The sequence below is a fragment of the Tamandua tetradactyla genome, chromosome 15 (genome assembly GCF_023851605.1).
Source record: "Tamandua tetradactyla isolate mTamTet1 chromosome 15, mTamTet1.pri, whole genome shotgun sequence".
NCBI classification, from domain to species: domain Eukaryota; kingdom Metazoa; phylum Chordata; class Mammalia; order Pilosa; family Myrmecophagidae; genus Tamandua; species Tamandua tetradactyla.
Genome location: NC_135341.1, coordinates 86,029,670 through 86,043,108, shown reverse-complemented (window position 1 = coordinate 86,043,108; position 13,439 = coordinate 86,029,670). Strand labels below are relative to the sequence as shown.

The window sequence follows — 13,439 nt, the reverse complement described above, 5'->3', positions numbered from 1 at the left end:
TGTTAGTACTCTCTATTTATCATAAAGTTTCCCCTTTAACCACATTCAGATATATAGTTCAGTAGTGTTGCTTTCATTTGAAATGTTGTGCTACCATCACCACCTACCATTTCCCAAAACTTTGTGTCGCCCCAAACAGAAACTTTGCACATATACAGCATTGATTCCCCATTCTCTGCCCTCATCTTGGCCCTTTGTGAGCTATACTCTAGCTTCTAAAAACTCTGTGAATTTACTTATTCTAATCAGTCATGTCAGGGAGCGCCACAGTATCTGTCCTTTGGCGTCTGGCCTGTTTATGCAGTGTCATGTCTTCGGGGTTCATTCGTGTTGTCATGTGCATCAGCTCCTTTTTGCAGGGGAATATAATTCCACTGAACAGGGTTACACCACATTCTGTTCCTCCGTTGATTAACACTTGAGTGGTTTCCCCTTTTGGCAGTTGTGAATAATGCCACTGTAAGTATGGGTGTGCACATAAACATTTGTACAAATTGGCAATTGAAACTGGGGTGGCCGGTTCATGGGATAATTCTGTACTTGTTGAGAAACCACCAAATGGTTTGTCCACAGCAGCTCTATCATTTTATATTCCCACCATGTGTTCTGATTTCCCCACATCCTCTCCAACACTTGTTTTCCATTTTTCTGATGGTCTCTGTTCCAGTGCCTGTAAAACAGCAGCTCCCTGGGGTCTGGGGCCGGTGAGCATCTTCACCCGAGGCAGGTGGGTGCATCTTGGACTGGGCCTGTGCTTCCTCATGCCTTCGGAGCGCCCGCTTCTAGACATTCAAGTGCCCCCGACTCCCTCTGAAATAGACTTTCTCCTCCTCACGGGTACTCTGTTGTGTGACTAAAGCGGGTAATCTTCCGGCCTGGGTCCTTTGATGTAACTTCTCGTACTGAACGTCAGCTGTCTGTGAGCTGCTTCTTCCCGTGGGCAGGAGAGGGAGGAGGGAGCTGGGAGTGATATCCCGGGCCCCTGCCTCATGCTGGCCCCCGGTATGACCGGCACCAACCCATAGGTGTCCGGACGTGGGGGGGGGGCCTCTGCCTCCCCCTGGGTGGGAGAGGCGAGCAAGGGTGCCAGGAGCTTCTTTCACCATTTGTAAAGGGAGATTTTCTTGGTCCCCCACTTTCCCTGTTACTGCAACCACTTAACTGTTTCTAGAGAAACGAGGGAGATGGCTCTGCCAATTTTTGCTAATTGTTCAAAGATTCTGTGGGAGAGCAGCACCCCGGCATGACTCACGCTGCAGTTTCGGGTGACTGGGCGTTCCCAAGTGTACCTGTGGTTCTTAGGTTTTCAGGGCATTTCACACCGGAGTTCGCTCCTTCCTTATAGAAACACGCTGCACCTGTTTTCCGGTATTCCTGATTCCTGTCTACTTCGCTTGCTGTTCTTTCTGTTGACTTTGCTGGTTCTACCTCATGTTCCCTGTGTGCCCCAGGGCTCAGGCCACGGACCTCTTTTCTTTTTAAAAAAATGTCCGCCAGGTGACCTCACCTCCCTAGGTACATGAGTTGAAATGCATCAGAGATGATGGTTCCCAAACTTTTATCTGCAGCTCCAACTGTTAACTCTGACTATGGCTCCTTGTACATTCAGCTTCCCACTTACGTCTCCACTTGGGTATCTGACGGGCCGTTCAAACTTCAAACTTCGGGTGTCCACAGTTGAATTACCTTCTCCCAGAATGTAGCAGGGCCTCCTACGGTAAAAAGCTTGACTTCATCTTCAACTTCTCTTTCTTTAACATCCCGTGTGTGATCCATCAGCAGATACTCTTGGCCCTATTTCGAAGTGTAAGCTGTGTCTGGTGGTGGGTACCCATCCCTGCTCTTCCGCCCTAGTCCACCCCCTCAGCTCTTCCCCGAACTTCGCAAGAACCCCCCATCCTGCCTCCACTCTCACCCCCTGCTAACCTTCCAGTGGTTCTCTGACACCAAATAAAGCCCTCCCAGTCCAGAGGTTATCCTGGAGGTGATTCTTATGCATTAAAAAATATCACCTTGTTAGTCAAGATGTAATGGAGGCTGGAGGGAACTGCCTGAAAATGTAGAGCTGTGTTCCAGTAGCCATGTTTCTTGAGGATGATTGTATAATGATATAGCTTTCACAATGAGACTCTGTGATTGTGAAAACCTTGTGTCTGATGCTCCTTTTATCTACCTTATCAACAAACGAGTAGAACATATGGAATAAAAATAAATAATAGGGGGAATGAATGTTAAAATAAATTTAGTAGATTGAAATGTTAGTGATCAGTGAAAGGGGGGGTAAGGTGGATGGTATGTATGAATTTTTTTCTGCTTCCCTTTTATTTCTTTTTCTGAATTGATGCAAATGTTCTAAGAAATGATCATGATGATGAATATACACCTATGTGATGATATTGTGAGTTATTGATTATATATCAAGAATGGAATTATCATATGGTAAGAATGTTTGTGTCTGTATGTTGTTTTGTTGAATAAAATAAATAAATAAAGTTAAAAAACCCTCCTGGGCCCATGATCTGGCCCTGCCTCTTTTGCTTCATCTCCTGGGCCCGCCCCTGGGCTGTGCTGCAGCCCCGCCTGCCTCTCGCCTGCTGGGGTGCTGCCCCGAGTTGTCCCTTTGATGTGTCTGTTCTGAGTTTCCTTTTTTTTTTGGTATTCTGTATGGCGGGGTCACGTTTCATTCTTTTTCCACGTGAGTGTCCCGTTACTGCAGCACCACTTGTTGAATTTTTTTGTTTGTTTGTTTTTTGGGAAGTGCATGGGCTGGAAATTGAACCCCAGTCTCCCACACGGCAGGCAGCAGCTCCATCCCTGAACCGCTGTGCACCGCTGATGTTTCTTTTATTATTGACACGCCCCCCCCCCCCCCCCAGTGTAAGCCCCCTGAGGCCAAGGACTCTGCCATGTGACTGCTACAGTAACCCCAGCACCTGGAATGGTGCATTTCTTCTTCTTCTTTTTTTTTTTTATATTTATTTATTATTATTTTTTTTAAATACCAAAAAACACCAAATGCGAACATTCCTGTTTTGACCATTCCATTCTACATATATAATCAGTAATTCACAATATCATCACATAGTTGCATATTCATCATCATGATTATTTCTTGGAACATATGCATCTATTCAGAAAAAGAAACAAAATGAAAACAGAAAAAAAAATTATACCTACCATACCCCTTGCCCCTCCCTTTCACTGATCACTAGCATTTCAGACTAAATTTATTTTAGCATTTGTTCCCCCTATTATTTGTTCTTATTCCATATGTTCTCGTCTGTTGACAAGGTAGATAAAAGGAGCAGCAGATGCATTTCTTCCTGATGAAGAAAGCAGTGCATGGATTTGCTCTGTGCAGTTAACGCTGGAAATCTCTGACCAGTTAATGATGCAGAACTGGCATCTATAGGATATTATTGGCTTTAGAAGAATATGTTAAATCGTATGTAGAGAAAAAAATGCCCTTAAATCTGTAGGATTTCTGAAAAAGAAAAATTCAGCACTGTGAACTCAGTCAGTGATAGCTGCTCTTGCGGATATTAGCAGTAACAATGATGTAATTGCGGTTACTTTTCCGTCTGTTACCTGGTACAATTTAGAACTAAGAACTTTATACAATTCTGGAACTTTCTAAATACCCCATGTTTGTTATTTTCCTTACCTCCAGTGTTTCTAGCAATTAACTATAAAACTCGTGAAAGAAAGTTATTTTTAAAGTTAAGCACAGCAGGGGTTCTTACCCACCTAAGTGATCTTTGTGTTAGGATTTTACAATACCTTCTGCGACCTCAGTGACGCTGACACCAGCTGTGCAGGGTGTCAGGAGTCCAGCCGCGGCTGCAAAGCCTGCAGTGATTCGGTCAGTTCAGGGCTGTCCCAGGCTGCTCGGAGCTTAAGGGCCTCCTGCTCGGGATTGTCCTTCGGTCTCAAGTTCAGGGACCCAGGCCACCCCGCTCCTGACCAACTGGCTACAAAATCAGTTCCCATACCCACCTCGGGTTCGATAATTCAGTAGATTGGTTCACAGAAGTCACTGGAAGTGCAGCACTTACGATGGCGGCAGGATTGGTGGAATCAGTGCCCAGTGCTTGAGCCGGTCTCTGGTGCCCTCTGCTCCCCTCTGCTCCTGGAGGCCCAAGCCTGACCCGGAGCTGGTCTGTGGGGTGTGGTCCCTTCCCCACCCTGGGGCTGCCGGTATGACTGGACTCACCTGTGACCCCCAGCTTTGGTCCTGGGCCCTTTAAGAAGAACCAGAGGTTCCTATGGGAGGACGTCCCAGAGATCAGAGGCTGCTTCCCTGGGAACAGGACAGGGTCCAGCCGAGCTCTTCATTATTCCACAGTTTTGGTTTTATTTATTTATTTTCCATTTGGGAGGGAGCTCTTTTTAAAATGCTGTTTTATTCATTGGGATTATACTGAAATCCCAGTGAATATATATATTTGAAAGTCAGTAGCTCATCAGGACTGAGTGGGCATGATGTTTTTTTGTGTCTGTTTGTTAGTTTATTTCATTACCTGACCTGAGGAGGCTCTGCGGTAGGATGCAGAATTTTAATATAAACATCCTGGTACCTCATTCCCCATGGGTGCTGGCTGTCAGCATCTGTGTTTCCTCGGTGGAAGTACAATCCTTGCCACCTGGCATCTTTTTTTTTTTTTTTAAGGAAGAGGTCCTTTAATCCTGTATAGATTATTGTAATGCCTGGAAACATCCTAGTGTGTGTGTGTGTGTGTGTGTGTGTGTGTGTGTGTGTAAATATATATATTTTTAAAATTTATTTTGTATTATCAACCAAAACAACATACAAACAAGAACATTCTTAACATGCAAGCATTACTTGTATGGTGTACAATCATGGCTCACAATATCATCACATACTTGTATATTCATTACCATCATCATTTTTAGGAACATTTGCATCACTCCAGAAAAATAAATAAAAAGAAAAAACTCACACCTACCGTACCCCTTATTCCTTCCTCTTATTGACCACTAGTATTTCCATCTACTCAACAGATGTGGGATTCTGTTGATTTAACCTTTGTTCCCCCTATTTTTTTTCTGTCCCTTACCAGTCCTTTTCATTGTCCACTAGTATTTCAATCTACTCAATTTATTTTAACATTTGTTCCCCTATTATTTATTTATTTTTAATCCATATTTTTTACTCATCTGTCACTATCTTGGCATCATTTTAATGCCTAATTTGTGTTGCTGAGAATGTTCAAAAACAGAGAAGCTGTATTTGCATGTTCTATAATTCGGGTTTTTTCACTTATTCTTATATGTATTCATGGTTATCCTGACTCCTGAGGCCATGATATACTATAACGATATAATTTGGATTCATAAACAGTGTTTTTGCATTTGCTTTCTCCTGTTTTCTTCATTCACAAGTGTTAGCACTGAGCACAAGGGCAGTCTTTCTTTCTTTTTATGGCATTGGTCCTGTGTTTGCAAGAGGAGAGTCTGACAGTTGAGATTTGGTTTCTGTGTGTTTAATTTCTAGCTTGGTGACATTGCCTCCCACAGACGAGTTCCTGACCCTACCAGGTCCCTGTACCGTCCTGGGGGAATCCTGCCCCATTGGCTACCGTCCTGCCGGCTGTCTGGGGGGCTCTACAGCCTGTGGCCGGAGCATGGCCCCGGGGCGGTTAGGCAGGCTCGGGCAGCCCCTGCCTTGGCTCCGAGGACCAGGCCTGTGCCTTCCTTGTGACAGGGAGGGGAGGGCCTTACACACGAGTGTGAGAACATCATGTGGAGCCTGCGATGATGGGAAGGAAGTGTAGGCTTTTCCAAACCATTGCGGAAAGAGGAAACTCTCGTTGTTTCACAGCAGCCTTATTTACCTGTGAAGAAGCAACTCCACAGGACCAGTCTGATGTTAATGCTGCCATTCATTCTCCTCTCCTAGGGCAGATGCTGCCAGGATATCATAGTTTTCGTCTCGTTGCACACAGTTCCATTTTTGTACAATATTTTGATTCGACAAAATAAAATTTCATTTTGGCAAATTGTATTTCCTAAGTTGTACATTTAGACTTACGTTATAGTTTGAATAAAAGATTTTCTTTCTAGGAAGGTATTTATAATGTGAATGTCTGCCACCTATTTTGTAGATTGTTGAAAAAGACTATGCTCATTCCCTCAGTGACATTTATTTAGGTCTTACATGTTTGAGATGCTGCTTTCTTTAAGATTGTAGGTGGGAAGACAAACAGTAAATAACTAATTAAATAAGAATGGATCCCTCATGTGATAGAAATGTATGTATGGAAAATAAATTAAAATGATAAATGTTTTAGGTAAAGCATGACCATTTCCAGTAATGTCTGCCTCACCCTCAGTAAAAACAAGGCTGCATGTGACCTTTTAAAATTAGGGCTACTTTGAGTTATAAAGCAAAGGACATCGGGAGAAAGAATAGATCCTTGAAGAAAAGTAGAGTAGCGTTTCCCATTGGGTGCTGAGAAGGTGGTACATGGGGTAGGCAGAAGGGGTCTGCCCACCCTCTTACAGGAAGCCCTCCTGGGCTGACCATCCCTGCCCCCTGCTCGCCTTGAGTGTTTCCCACGCAGTCAGGGCCTCCAGGGGGGGCAAGCCAGTGCCCGGGAAGAGCACAGTGGTCACTGCGCCCAACCCGTGCTCTGGGCTCAGCCTCTGGGAAGGATTCCTTATGAAAAAAGGAGAAAAATAATCTGTGGTTGTTTTACTTCTATATTTTATCCCTCTAGTCTGCCTTGCATTTTCCCCCTGAACTGTGAGCTTTTTCTTCCGAGAAGGTGGAGCAGCGCGGGCCCCTGGCAGGGCGGCCGGCCTGGCTGGGTGTCCCTGCCCGCTCAGCGCCGCCCCCTCCAGGGCCTGCCATTTCCTCTGTGTCTTTCCTGTAGACATCTCCACCGGACCCACTTGGCTAAACCAGGGGCTGCTCCTGAACTCCCCACAGTCAGCTTCGGATCCGGGCCTGGCCACGGGTGCCAGCTTCTCCCAGTCCAGGTGCGTATCTGCTCGCGGCCGGGAGGGCGCGCCCCGAAGCCCGGTCTCGGGGGAGCTGCTCCCCAGGCTGCCCCCCACGCCTCCTCAGGGGCCCCTCGTTCTGTGGCTTCACTAAGCTTAGAACGCCTCGCGCTTTAACGAGCCGCGTGTCTTTAACTGCCTGCCAGTGTGAACCACGGGCTGCGCTTGGACGCGGAAGTGGCCTTAGCGACCGGGCAGCTCCGGGCCCCGCACAGCCGCCGGCCCAGCAGCGCGGGCTCCCACTGCCCCGGGTCCCGCGGGCAGACGCCATGCTCGCTCCATGACGACGACGACGAGGATGACGACGACTCGTCCTCCCCGGAATAAAGGCAGGAGAGCGGCCCACGTGTGACGCTCGTGCGTGCTTTCAGTGTGAGCGCTTGTGTTCGAAACGACTGCGTCACCTTTGCCTTTGTTTGCACTGAGCACCCAGTGAAAACTAGGGGACCACAACAAGCAGGGTGCCGGAGGCTGCTGGCTGGAAAAGCTAGCGCAGTGCAAAGGGAAGCTCCGGCCAGCAGAGCAGCAGGTCACCGTGCAAGCCAGGCCTGCTTCTGGGGCCATGGGAGGGGATGACCTGGGGTGACCTCCAAAGACCTGGCCGCCTCTGTCTTCTGTGAGGCGGGATCTCTGGGCCCTGCAACCACGCATTCTTCCTTGGAACTGAGGGCGCTGCAAGGAGCTGCCTCCACGGTCACGTTTCTTCTGTTTTCCTCCCTCGCTTGGGCTGCCTCTTACAGGCAGGAATGACCACGGAAAGTTCCAGGGGACGGGGTTCAGAGTTGTACAGCGGTGGGTGTACCTGGACAGTCCTTTGGCCCAAGGAGCTCAGGCCCATCTGCTGAACTAGCTGAGGGTCCAGCTGAGGTGCTCGATGCATCAGCCACCTTCGCTTCTAGAAAGGAGCAAGAGCTAATTAAGTACTTCAGTGAGAATTAGAATAATTTATAGTAAAACTGAAATGATCATTATTAGCAAGTGCATTGGGTGCATAGAATTTACTAGGGCTGTTTCTGGAAGCCAAAATAGAATAGCATTTCCATGTGCATTAAATACTTTGCCAGCACTGCCTTTTGCCAGCATTCTAAATCTGGAATTTTACAGGGGAGGAAACTGTCTCTGTCATTTTAATCATGCATTTCATACACTTGTTTCATTTAAAACAAAACAAAGAAACAAATTCCTATGACCGAAATGCTTGCCTGCAGTTCCCTGGAGTAATCGTATGATTCCATTCAGTGCGCTATTTGTGAAACCGATCAAATGTCATTTTTTGTCTTTTAAAGTCTATTTCAAGAATATGAACCACAATGTTTTCCTGTTTATGTTCCCTTTTGTACATTTTAAGTAATCAAAATAACATTGTTTCCTTAGTTCCTGGGTAAATTGCATTTCAAACCAGCCCAATATTCAGTGCCTCAGGAACACTGAAAAGCACTGACCAGCCAGATAATGCTCTTTCCGGGGTGCAGCGTCGAGGCTGTTGTTGTGTAGCCGCCCATGGGTTCTGCACCCCTGGACCGTGTGCGGCCACCAGACTGGGCCCTCCTCAGAAGTGGCTGCATTGTCTCCTTCTGAAGGCACCGAGCACATGCAGTGTCACAGGGAAAGATGAGCATGAGTGCGCGATCTTTTGTAAATTTAAAGAAATTAAATTTAAAAAAAAATTAAGGGTATAACATCCCTGAGTAGGTTGTTTTACAATCCACTTCACATTAAAGTCTTGGAAAAGAGCACAATCATGATGGAAAAATTAGCTGCAAAACACTGACTTGAATCCTAGGGTTTGGCCTGATGACACATCCAGGCAGCAGCCATGAGCCCAGCGCCGCGCTCAGCCCAAATCTGTTCTCTTCTAAACCCTGTGGGAGAAATGCAGGCTCTATCTGATGCCTCTCTCGAGCTCTGCCAGTATGCGTACACTGAGCTGGAGGGGAAAGCTGTGGCCCCAAATTTTTAGTAAGGTCACAAAAACCAACGAGCATGCAGCTTTTGCTTAAGCTCCTTTGAAACAGAACTCTCAGCTGCCGAACATGTGCCATCAGTGCAGGCTCAGTGTTCACGGGGGCAGGTGGGCATAGGGCACTGTGTAGGGAATTCGGCTTCTGCGTGGGCCTGACACACGCCTCCCCGGCTGCTCGGGCAGAGGAGTGAACACACTGCAGAGCCCACAGCAGAGACGCTTCCGACTTGAAAACCCCTGCCGCACAATCTGGTAAAAGAGAATTTCCTGCTAAGCCATCCCGCAAGGGGCTGCCTTATTCTTACTGACCCAACCCTTCTCGCCCCTGTACTTTGGGGGGTGGGGTCAGCCGGGGCCCGGAGAGGCCTGGGCCGTGGCCGGGCTTTAGACTTGAGAACACGGCCCTGCAGGTCCTGGGGGCCATGTCGGCACTGGTGACAGGTGACACCAACGAGAGACTTTGGTTCCTTTTTTTAAAAAAAAAAAAAAAAAGCCCATATTTTATCAGTGCTGAGCGCAGCACAGCAGCAGGGGTGAGGAGAGGAGAGAAGGGAATGGTTTCCAGAGAGTCCAGCGAGGCCTCTGCCACCTGGTAGACAACTGACCAGAGTCTCTCATTGGGGCCCATCGTCGTCCCAGCCGCGGCTGGTGGCCTGGCCGGAGTGGCGCCCACATCCTCGGTGACGTGTTTGGACTGCTGCCAGGGACGTCTTAGCTCTAGTACTTGTTGCTGGTATAAACCTTGCTAAGCAAAAAAATAAGTTGAGGCATTTGAAAAGATAAAAGTTGTTACTCTGTAGCTCCCTGTGCCTACGTACCTGAGTGTGACGTTCAGCCCTGAGCCAGTTTCACAGGAATTAAAGTGAAAAAAATGTTAGGAAACTGGATTCAAGATGAAGACTTCTAGGTAGGAGCAGAGCCACAGCTCGGGGGGCAGTTAGGTTTTGGGGAGCAGCTGCGGGGCGCACTAGCCTCCCCGTGCCCTGGGCGGAGGCCGTGGCCCCTGGAGCCCCACACAGTGACTGTCACGTGGCTTCCACTAGGTCTTTGTAGATGTGGCGGGGGGGACAGTGCTGTGGCTTCTGCCGTGTGCCCGAGGTGAGGGAGGGTGGCCCCCAGCAGACCCAAAGAGCAATGCCAAAGCCAGACCCCAAACAGATGAGCCCCTCGCAGATACGTTTGTGTATTTCAAAAAAGCGTGGTTCCGTTTAGCCATGTGCACATCCATAACTGTGTTTGCTAAGCCACATCTTTGGAGCTGTTTGTGTGGCAAGTACAGCCGTTACCCCAAGTGGAGCTGTCCCCTGGCCTGGGCGGTAGGGACACGGGGACAGGTGTGTGGTGTTACCCTACGCAGCACAGGATGGGACCTACTGCAGCTTTTCGTGCCGTAACCACATCAAGAGAGACGCCTACTCCCCTCGGCATCTAAAAGGAAGAAACAAAACAGGCCGTTCCTGTTCCCCAAAACCGCTGCCTCCGTGGTGCGGGTGGGGTCGCGGAGTGCGAGCCGAGATCGCAGCGAAGGATGTGAGCACCTGGAACATGCGCGGCCTGGGGAGAGCGCGGGGCAGCAGGGTGGCAGAGCCCGGGATGGCGGGTGCTGCAGGAGGAAACACCGGAGGGGGACGGCGGTGGGACGGCAGGGAAGGTGCTGAAGCTTGATCCGGCCAGTCTCGGAAGGCCCCTCTGAGAAAGTAGCATTTGTCCTGACTCAGCCAAGGAAAGGCCAACGCTTTTTTAGCTTCCTGACATGGCACGTTACCCCATAAAATGCACTCGGAATCACTACCAAAGCTCCAAAGCCTGACTGTTCCAATTATTAGCATATATTTTGGGTTGTGTTAAGGAACTTAAGATTTAACACTAAATTTGGCTACTGCAGCGTGTGTAAACCAACAGGAACAGATTCCAACCCATGAGCTTTTCATTATTCGCTTTAATTTCCACTTGAACCTACACAGTAGAAAAGTGATTAGAATTGGAGAACTTTTCTGTTTTAGTTTTCAAAATTGTTGGATGCATAAAGATACCTGCCTTTTATGTTGCACACCTAAAAAGTAATCTACTTTTATTCTGCATAAACTGGCTTTGGTGGAGCTGATGTCTCAGGACCATTTCCGGGCTGCAGTCCCCATGTGCCCGCACCCGAAGCACTGACAGCCGTGAAATGTGTTGATCGGGCGCTGGGCGCCGCGTAGCCATGATCCAGCAAGTGCCACACGACACAGCCAGCTCGGTTGTTTAACTTTCACTCAGCCAAACGCTCCTGCTCAAAAGGAAAAAGCCTGGTGTTTTTGCTGAAAATGTTACCTTTTTTAAACAAATGGTTACGCTAAATGCCCAAAAAAATTACCGCATTTCTCAGGAAGCAGTCCCTTTACATAACCCAGATGTGCCTGAAGAGTTGTGCCTGTGTAATCTCTGTACCTCCCCATGTACGTCGACACTCACTCTGCTAAGGCTGAAATGGGGGCACAGACCTTTGACCCCCGCGCATGCCTTAGGAGCCCGGCAGGTCCAGGTTAGAGCAGAGTGATTAGAGCAGACTCCGCTGGCCTCTAGGTGGATGCAGGAGAGTCAGCTCATCTGTCCTGCGTGTTCTCTGCGGCGGTCCTCGTGGGTCGGGCTGCCTGGGCCGCTCCAGCCTCCATTCTCCCAGCTGCCCAGGGCCCACGCCACCCGAGTGCCCGAGGATGGGGGGCCAGTCAGGGCTCCACTCGCCCAGCACCCCTCGGCCTGTCTGGGGCGGCGTCTGCACAAGACCCGGGTTCTGCCTCCTGACAACTTCTCCATGCTCCCCCTGCTAACAGCATCGGGGTTAGCATCAGTCTGGTCACGCCGAGTGCCAGGCAGCCAAGGGGCAGAGGTGGGATTCCTTGTCTGTGTCTCAGCATCCAGGCCTCGGCCAACTCAGGGGACCCGGGTTTAAACTGTCCCAGCCGGGAGAAGCTCAGTCCCCGAGAAGCTGAGTGTCGTCGCATCCGCGGGGGCTGGAGAAGCGGCCTTGTCCCTGAGCGCCACGTCAGCCTGTTTCCATCCACATCCGCCTCCGCCCAAGGGCCTCCCCCAGGTCGCTAGTGGTTCGGAGCCCACGGCTGGCCCTGCTGCACCGCAGCTCCTCTCTGCACTGACCCTCCATCCTCACCGCCCGAGGCGCTGTTTGCCGGGAAGTGGCCTCATGATTTTGCTGATTCAGAGGGGTCACAGATTTTTTTATCATACTAAAAGGTCTTTGAAGGCCCAGCTATTTTTTGCTAAAAATGCTTCTTTGAGCTCATGGCAGTTCTGGGTTTCCCAGTAGAACCATGACAAATCCAACCCTTCAGTGTCCTGGGGAACGAAACTGCCACGTAACCAACTGAGAGCTGGGCCCACGTCTCAGCCCCGTGGCCTGCAGGTGTTTTGCTCAGTTCCACCAAACTTGGACAAAGAGAGGGACCGTGGGCCACACCACCATTTGCTCACCTTTTCATTTGGAGCTGGTTACTCTGGTCATGCGCTAGTAGGTTGTTTTTCCAGAAAATATAGTTCCGCTTTCTTCTGCATGAAGGAAATTGTGGTGCCACATGCTTTGAGCAGTTTAAACGAGACATAAGTGGGATGCCTGGCCTATTTTAGACTATGCCCTGTTAGATTCAAGTACTGATACGATATATTATTTTGTAGTGTCTCAAACTTTGTAAATAAATGCCATTATTTTTATATGGAAATTTTATAGAGGAGCTATTTCTGTACACTAAATTATTCCTGGATTTTGAAATTGCTTCCAGTAGCCAGTGGGCAGGGCCTCAGCCGTGTCCCTCTCGGGGTGCTTCAGGGACCCCCCTCCCCCCGAGTACAGCGGGCTGGAGGCTCCCTGGGTCCGTCCACACACCCAGCCAGAGGCTCTGGGTTGGAGCCTGGGCAGCTGCATTTTTAATAAACTGGGGGATTTTTTATTTTTTATTTTTTGGTCCATTAAGGCATGAGTATCTTCATCCATCCTATAAGATTAAAAGAAGAAAGAAAGACAGAGCATCTCAGATGAGTATGATTTGTACTTGGAGAAAAAATGTATGCGATTGTTCTGTGATTTGAATGAGTGTACTGTAGAAAAAATAAAGCATTTTAAATGATTTTGGTCTCTCTTTATTAGCAGGCTTGGGGGGGGTACTGCCCAGCTCACCCCGTTAGGACCAGGGCTCTCACCCTCTGGCCCCTCCCGGGAGTTGCCCTCAGAAGGGAACTGCCACATCCAGGGGTGGCCGTGCAGGAGGGGGACGGCCGGCACCCTGCCACGGGGCAGGCGCCTGGGCCCAGAGGTGCCACGGGCGCGGTTTGGGGCCTCGGCTGCAGCACGTCTCGCTCAGCTTCCTGCACTGCCCCACCTGGGTCCCCCGCTCCCCTCAGTGTCCCTGAGAGCACAGGCTTGCCGTCTGTCCCGCTTTGATGAAGAAGATGTCGACGGTTG

At 49.1% G+C, this 13,439-nt stretch overlaps 1 protein-coding gene across 8 annotated transcripts in view; it reads left to right on the top strand.

Annotated features, from left to right (window-relative positions):
* Positions 1-13,104, top strand: part of TFDP2 (transcription factor Dp-2) — a 218,285-nt gene extending 205,181 nt beyond the window's left edge. For all 8 annotated transcript variants that reach the window (XM_077130301.1, XM_077130302.1, XM_077130300.1 and 5 more), the window contains 2 exons: positions 6,897-7,002; positions 7,170-13,104. In XM_077130301.1, coding sequence (XP_076986416.1) covers positions 6,897-7,002; positions 7,170-7,350 — 287 coding nt within the window. In that variant the 3' untranslated portion in view covers positions 7,351-13,104. The remainder of the gene's footprint in view (positions 1-6,896; positions 7,003-7,169) is intronic.
* The last annotated feature ends 335 nt before the right edge of the window (positions 13,105-13,439 follow it).